At 37.3% G+C, this 8257-nt stretch overlaps 2 protein-coding genes across 2 annotated transcripts in view; both read left to right on the top strand.

The window, feature by feature from the left end:
- Positions 1 to 1841: 1841 nt before the first annotated feature.
- On the top strand, positions 1842 to 4856 carry LOC107684649 (trypsin-2-like). Its single transcript, XM_016480956.1, has 6 exons — positions 1842 to 1860; positions 1980 to 2000; positions 2099 to 2267; positions 2347 to 2609; positions 2710 to 2849; positions 3979 to 4856. Exons 1-6 carry the CDS (start codon positions 1842 to 1844, stop codon positions 4258 to 4260), a joined length of 894 nt encoding a protein of 297 aa, XP_016336442.1. The 3' UTR covers positions 4261 to 4856.
- Positions 4857 to 5883: 1027 nt separating this feature from the next.
- LOC107684648 (trypsin-3-like) overlaps positions 5884 to 8257 on the top strand; it is a 14092-nt gene continuing 11718 nt past the window's right edge. Inside the window, exon 1 of the mRNA XM_016480955.1 lies at positions 5884 to 5944. Coding sequence (XP_016336441.1) covers positions 5884 to 5944 — 61 coding nt within the window. The remainder of the gene's footprint in view (positions 5945 to 8257) is intronic.

Here is an 8257-nt window from a genome sequence, read left to right as displayed (position 1 = left end):
GAGAAGAGAAGTGGTCCAAGAACTGAGCCCTGAGGCACCCCAGTAGTTAGATGTTGCGACTTGGACACCTCACCTCTCCAAGATACCTTGAAGGACCTATCTGAGAGGTAATTCTCAAACCACTGGAATGAGGTTCCTGAGATGCCCTTTGCCAATAGGGTTGACAGGAGGATCTGGTGGTTAAACGTGTCAAAAGCAGCGGACAGATCCAGCAAGATAAGTATTGAAGAGTTGGAATCTGCTCTTGACAGTCTTAGGGCTTCAACAACTGAGAGCAAGGCAGTTTCGGTCGAATGTCCACTTCTGAAACCAGACTGGTTGCTGTCCAGGAGGTTGTTCTGTGTGAGAAAGGCAGAGACTTGGTTGAACACGGCTCCTCGTTGTTTTTGCAATGAAAGGAAGAAGGGAAACTGGTCTGTAGTTCTCTAAAAGAGATGGGTTAAGGGTGGGTTTCTTAAGTAGTGGGGTTGTACAAGCCTGTCTAAATGCTGAGGGAAAAACACCATATAACAAGTGTATAACATATGTGTATGTGTATAACAAACATATACATAGCAGGAAAAATTGGTATAGAAACAATTTTAACTTAGAAATTGCTATTACATTCATTACAAAGAATCAGCAAGTAACACACTGAATTAAACACAGAAAAAGTTTTTAACTTCAGAAAATCATTTTTACAGTGTAGAAGTGTAATTGCAAGTAGTTTTGGTGAGCCAATTTTGCCATGCCCAGTAACAAATAAATGGTGAAAATACAAAATAAATCATGATCTGTTACAATATAAGCTTTTATGAAGCAGCATAAAACACTTAAAGGGGTCATATGATGTGATTAAAATTTTTCCTTTCTCTTTGGAGTGTTACAAGCTCTTGGTGCATAAAGAAGATCTGTAAAGTTGCAAAGACTAAAGTCTCAAATCCAAAGAGATATTCTTTATAAAAGTTAAGAGTCAACCACGCCTACCTAAAATGGCTCGTTCTAACATGCCCCCACATGTCTATGTCACGATGTGGGAAGATTTGCATAACGCCGCCCAAATATTCACGCAAAGAAAGAAGGCGTAACTTTTATTCTCGCTGTAGTATTGTTGTTGCCGCCGCCGCCATGTCGTGAAGGCGCTGTGTGATTCGTTGTGAAAGCGAAACTACTTTGTTTGGCCTTCCAAAAGAGGACGATATCTGCTTCGTCATGCCTGGAGCTGATCCGTGCTGGTCGCTGAGGAAATACATCAACTTCGCGCTGTGGATCGCCGGATCGGCTTTCACCGTGGACGAAGTGGAGTCCAGCCCGGGGTCGTCACATGTGGTTGCCGCAAGCCCGTCCGCCGCTGCTCACTCAAGCCAGTCTCCGCTCACTCTAGCCTGCCAAAATAATGTTCTTTTTAGCAACATCATATGACCCCTTTAAGCAAACTACTTACCCACTTTTTTAAAAAGTTAAAATCTGATTCTTTTTGTTGATTAATTATCTTTTAGATATCAATTTGATTCCATAAATTGATGTGAAAATTATATATGCAAATTAGATTGAATAAAGCATAGCCCTCACAGACCAATTACTCATAACCATTTTATAATTTATGGCCATTATTAAAACAAATACTTAATGCAGTAACCCAAAACGGTGTTTTCTGTAACCCAAAACTGTGAGATTCTATCAGTTTCAAAGCACATAAACCTGCTTTTGTTGTTACACTGTTACTTCACACAGTGTGAAGCAGGCCTCCTAATTTAGCTCACATTACTGACCGGATCAGCTTCTATTTTCCTGGCAAGACAATGAAATCATTTCACAACCAGGCTATAATCCTTAAACACTATAATCCACGTCAAACTATTATGTTGATTGACGGCAATGGTATGTGCCAACACTTATGTAAAAGGTGAAAGAGTGAAGTTGCAGGCCACACAAACCAGTTCATCAACTCATATACATCAAAAGCATATTCATCTAATTGTTTGGTCTCTGTCTTCCAGGTTCTCTCTGCCAGTTAGATGGTAAGTTGTCATGGATTTAACGACCATAAAACTATCATTCCACATATCTTGTGTGTATTATATAATTTTAATTGTCACATTGTCTTTCCTCTCATCAGTGTGTGGTCAAGCCCCCCTCAACACCAAGATTGTTGGAGGGGAGGATGCAACGGCAGGGTCTTGGCCTTGGCAAGTCAGCATTCAAAGCACCGCATTTGGGGGCCATTTCTGTGGTGGGAGTCTAATCAACAAAGACTGGGTTTTGTCTGCAGCGCACTGCTTCCAGAGGTATGAAGTTTAAATACAACTCAAGACACTATTATGAAATGATGCTAGTTGAATTAACACAGACTTTTCCTATGCACAGCTCCCTGGGTACCATTCGGATCTACCTGGGACGTCAGAGCCAGTCGGGATCAAACCCGAATGAAGTTCTCAGGACAGCGAGTGTCATCAACCATCCTGACTATTACGATCTTACCCATGACAACGACATAGCACTGCTCAAGCTCTCTTCATCTGTGACTTTCACTAATTACATTAAGCCAGTCTGTCTGGCGGCTGCTGGTAGTAAATTCGCTGCAGGTACAGAGACCTGGGTCACCGGCTGGGGAGCACTACAGTCTGAAGGTGCAGATTTGTTTGCAAAACAACAGAAATGTAAAGCTCAACAGTTTACTGTAACTGGCCATTAAAAGCATCCAAAATCGTCCTCTGATCTGTGTCACAGGTTTGTCTCCTGACAAACTGCAGGAGGTGATGATACCAGTTGTGAGCAGCAGTGACTGTGATGATGCTTATGGAGGGGGCATCACAAGCAATATGATTTGTGCTGGATTGTTAAATGAGGGAGGAAAAGATTCATGTCAGGTAAGACATCAGTCGTTCGTATGAACCTTTTTTTAGATTACAAAACCCTAATTAACATATTTTGGATCACCTGCACGCTTTACATTACCATTAACAATCTATCAGTGTTGCAAGATATTATTAAAAAACCAGTCTAATGGGCAATCAACACTAACCCAATGACCCTAGCCCAAACATTACAACTCTAAATTTGCAACGCCCAAAGAATTGATATTTTACAGTCACTGTTATGCATTACACACAACTTAAGTCACTGTATAGGCTAGTAGTAATTATAAAAACAGTGAGCTCAACCAGTGCAACCAGTAACAGTCCTATCAATGCCCCTTCCTCACATCTAATCATCTAGCAGCAGCACAGTTGTATTACTAGAATATGAAATAGGTGAAATATTTCAATGCAAGCATTTCAGTCAAATATAATGAATGCAATATTATTACATTTAAAACTAAAAATAATTAGTATATTAAAATGTAAATGAAAATTTAACCGGGTGTTCCCTCGTTTTAGTAGTCGTGGGTCAAAGGGTAAACATTTTTCTGTGTGATGGGTCCTAAATTATGGAATAGTTTTCCTTTCCTTCAACATTAGCCATTTTTAAATAGTTTTTAAAAACACATTTATTCTGTAGCTTTTAAATTAATTCTTGAATAGGTTGAAGTGGATTAATACATGATGCTGTATTTAAATGTTCTAATTTATTGTATTATGTTTTATATTTCATTTTATATATATATATTTTTTTTTTGCTTGATCTGTAAAGCACTTTAGGCCAACTTCTGTTTGTTTGCAAATGTGCCTTATAAACAAAGTTATTTTATTGTATAGTTAAATCAAAATGAGGGAACAAATTAGTGCAAAGTGGCCATGAATTAACAAGTCATGAGAACAGGTACTTAATTCGTGGCCATGATAATATAATTTTTTTCACGCATGACTTTTTGAAATGCGTCAGCATGACATCAGAGCAAGTCAGATGACATTGGGACATATTTCCAACTGGCATGCATCTTGACCAGTTGATGATTGGTTCTGCGCGGATTTTAATAGTCAGTTTTTAACAGTTGTTCACTGTATATATCCAGATACATAAATGTGATATATATTAATCTTGTGTTAATCAAAACAGGGCGACTCTGGAGGTCCATTGGTTACTAGGAACGGCTCCCTGTGGATTCAGTCCGGCGTTGTGAGTTTTGGTATTGGATGTGCTGACCCCAGATATCCCGGTGTGTACGCCAGAATCTCTCAGTACCAGGACTGGATCACCTCTACCATAGGCAGCAACCCACCTGGATTTGTCGAATTCAACAACAATGGATTCAGAAGCTCACCCAACCTCCTTTTAATTCCCATTTCTCTCACATTCTCCATCATTCCTTTCATATGCTCCCTATATCTCTCATCGTAGAGATAGTTTGAATGACAGTCCTCAGGGTTCTTTGATTAAGAGGACAATTGTGCTGTACAAGTTTTCATAAATATGTGAAGTAGGTGCATAGTCATATTGTCGTTTGTTCTTTATCTTTTTAAAAATTTACTATTCTTGGAAAGCTCTTACTCTTATTTCCTGTACACTAGTGAAGTTCAACAAGCTTTTGCCCTCAGAATTTTTGCATAATGAGAGTGGAGTTTGTGATATTTGGCCTAAATAGGAGACATAAGTGATGCTTGCAATTATAATGCATAGCTAATTATTGTCTTCACTTTGAATTTATTTTTTGAGAGACTATTGTATTTTTATTGACTTTTATTGAAAAAAAATACTGCAGCCACTTGTGTATTAAAGTTTTATATTATTTACAATAACACTTCATCTCAGGGGTTGAATAGTAATTAAAGCATGTGTGCTCTGCATTGTGTTTAGAGATACTGGTTATTGAAAATCGAACCAGTAAAAAAAACAAAAACAAAAACAAACAAACTTGATATGACTTCATATTTCTCAGTGTGACTCAAATAATTAATGGATGATCAAATAATTTATCTCTTTCATGTCCTTTACAACAGTAGACAAGAGAGATCAATCATTTAATTGATTGTATTGATTAACCATGTAAACCTTATAATCATGTTAAAACGTGAGTATCAAATATTATGCATGAAGCTTCTGAGGATTGTTTAATTGTTCTTCTCTCAGTCATAATTGTATTGCATTGCATTATGTTTTGCCCCTCACAATAAAAACTACAGAGCTTTAATCATAAAACTAAGCATCTAAATATTATTTTAGTAAGACAAATTATTGGGAGATGTAGAGTGATAATTGATATTTATATTCATTAAGCAGTCTGCTCTACTGATATAAAGACCTCAGTGATTTACATTACATCAGAATCTTTTGGCCATATAAATGTTCAAAAAACCCAAACTGCATATTGCTGCTCAGGTTAGGCCTCTGAATAAAAATGAGGTGTTTCTTCCCTTCGAGTCTGAGATCCATATTCTCCTAATCATACCTAATCAATGAGCCATAAAAGCCTGATGCAGCAAACAAAGTCAACAAAGAAACATGATTTTTTTAAAGGGGTTTTTATTTGATCTAGTCTAAAGCAATATATATATATATAAGTTCCATACATTAAAAAAGTGATTCCCTAAAAGTGAGGCCTATTCCAGAGATCAAAGTACTGATGCCATGTTGTTGCAACATAATATCCATACATACACTCAACATATAGCCAACAATGTTGACTGGAGTAAAAAGTGTAACAACTAACTTTCCCAAGATGCGTTAAGTAGTAACATACGATTGGCCTGTGTATGAAACGAGTGTATAAAATCGCCATTTAATGGCAGCAGGTGGCAAAGTGACATTCAAGTACTCAACATACTCAAATTAGAAGCATTAGAGAAGCATCGAGACATCAAAGATGAGCAGGGTGTGTACTAAAAACACTGGCAGCAGGCTAGAAGGAAAAACAAGGTGTGTCAGAGGTTAACAATACAGGGTACTGAATGCGGCAGCACTTGCTTTACTCGTCATTAGACATTTCTCAGTAAAGGAATCAGCAAACATTACACAGAAAATAACATGAGGGTGACGTTGTGTCAAGCTGTGTGTTTTGCAGGAGCCATACTTCTTAACATAACAGGTAAGATCTGATATGACACTGCAACAAATAATAGGCGAGTTCTTGTTTAATAACTTTGGTTTAACCTTACAATAAAATACATTAAAGTTGTATTTTGGTTTAAATTATGTAGGCCTATTCGCCACAAGATGATGGGACACCTTTTGTTCATTAACTTCTATTATTTTCTTTGTAACACCTAAAATTAATACCTGAAATTAATGTTACTTCTTCGTTCAAAATTCAGAATAGTAAAGTGCAATATCAGTATAATATTAAAAGTAAATGGAATTAGTTCAAATTATTTTTCATGGCTTGACCGATGAATGGTTTTCAGTCTAACCTATATTACATTATTAAACACAAGCATAATTATTTCTGATGAAAAACCTTTTGAAAATAATAAGGCTACAATGAAATTGGCTTTTGGCTTTTTTTCTTTTCATTTCTTTTCATTTTTAAAAATAAAATAAAATAAGAGCATTTAAGAGTTGTTTATGAGTCTATAATCACAAAAACACAATTTTCATGTACAGATATTTTTTCTATGTTGTAAAAACTTAAGTGAGCTCAATCACTGTAGGCCTATATGTTCTTAAAGAAAGATAGATAATGTTCAAAACTGTACAAATAAATATATAATTTGTTTTTCTGACAGTGTATGCACCCTCTAGTCTTTGCAAACTCGTATTTCTTTTCATGTGGGGAAACAAAAAGGTGAATTTGGGAAGAATATTCTGGCAGCTCTCTTAATGTAATGCAAGTGAAAGAGGACTGGATCTAAAGTTAAATGCAACAAAAATGCATCATAAAGGATTAAAAAAAAGATCAAAATGTATTTAGTTATTACGTTTTTTTTAATTGACAATCTTGAAATCCAGCTTTGCTCTTCTTTGAGAGTTCATGATAAGGGTAGCGATTAGATCACAAAACTGGTCAGAGTGACTAGCGCATGATTCCAATTATCTCCATACAGTCATACTGTTTGAAATGAGATTAAGAGTAAAAGATTTTTATTTTCAGGTAAACCAAGTCTTTAATAATATTGACATGAATGAAAACACAGATAACACGGGTCCGTGTACGTTTTGATCATTTCATCTCCTATTTGGAATGCAATAACGAGAAATGGAAAAACGGCTCGTTTATTCGTTTTTCCGTTTAGTTTAACATTTTTCGTTTGGGGTTTAAAATTCGGTTTATGGCTTCAATATTTCATTCGCACGTGTGGGCGGTGCTGAAACGCTCCTTTCATCTGATTGGTCGAATCGCTCCGCCTTCAGTACGGCCTTTTCATTCTTTCAGGCAGAATAAGAGTCAGTACGAGTGCGGCACTATAATGTCTGAAACCACCACTCACTGTTAATTACGCATAATATTTTAATCAGATTTTGCTGGAAGTGGAATTCGCTTCCCCAATGGTCTCGCCACCGATTCATTCAAGTTCGTTAACTTGAACACGTGAATTCACCTCCTTGATTATAAGCTGCCTGATTCGGAAGTGACTGAGTTAGCATTATTTCACACATATCTACATTATTGTCATGGACTCCACAAGTTATGTGACTGACTTATGTCTAAATGCTTGTGCTAGTTAATGCATGTGCGGTACTTATCTGTTGTCACTGGCAACACGCTGTCGTTGCAATATGCTGCGCTTAACGGGGGTAGTGTCGTTTCATGAATTCTGAGTTATTTACACTGTTAAGAGTTGGATTCTTCTTATGCACGTGCGCGCACTCAGCGACCAAGCGAGAGCAAGAGCGCGCCGCTTAACGCGTTTCTTTCATGGTTAAGGAAGTCTTCGGCAGCGCCGCAGTTACTTCCTCGAGTTACTAGCCTGCCTCCGGCTGGAGAGAGTAGCCGCTTGCAGTCGGGGGCGGAATTAAAGCGGAGACGTCAAGTCAGACACTTTCTGCTCCTGGTAATGACGCTCTCGCAGTGTTTGCAAACATTAACAGATGAAGCGAATTAAATGCAACATTTGCCAAATACACGGATGTTTCAGAATGTTTTCATAAAGCAACGAAATACTTTTTATACTGCTTAATACAGCGCCATCTGTTCATGAGTAAGTTCAACATTAACATATGCTATTTAAATACCAATTAAGTGGGGGCGTATATGCTTTCATCAGTGTTTTTTGAAACGTGACTCAATATAACAGTGCGACTACCTAAAAATGCTTTTACTGTTATATAAACACAGATTTGTGAGCATTGGAATAGAATTGTTAGAATAAGCATGCAACACACATCGTGCTTGTCATCACAGAATCTAACCAATGAGAATAAAGTGTGTCGTCATCAAGGCTTTTGCAGTGCCTGACCTAGG

Source organism: Sinocyclocheilus anshuiensis, unplaced genomic scaffold (genome assembly GCF_001515605.1).
Source record: "Sinocyclocheilus anshuiensis isolate Anshui unplaced genomic scaffold, SAMN03320099.WGS_v1.1 scaffold573, whole genome shotgun sequence".
Taxonomy (NCBI): Eukaryota; Metazoa; Chordata; class Actinopteri; order Cypriniformes; family Cyprinidae; genus Sinocyclocheilus; species Sinocyclocheilus anshuiensis.
Note: the sequence above shows the minus strand (reverse complement) of the source record. Positions and strands in the feature narration are given on the sequence as shown.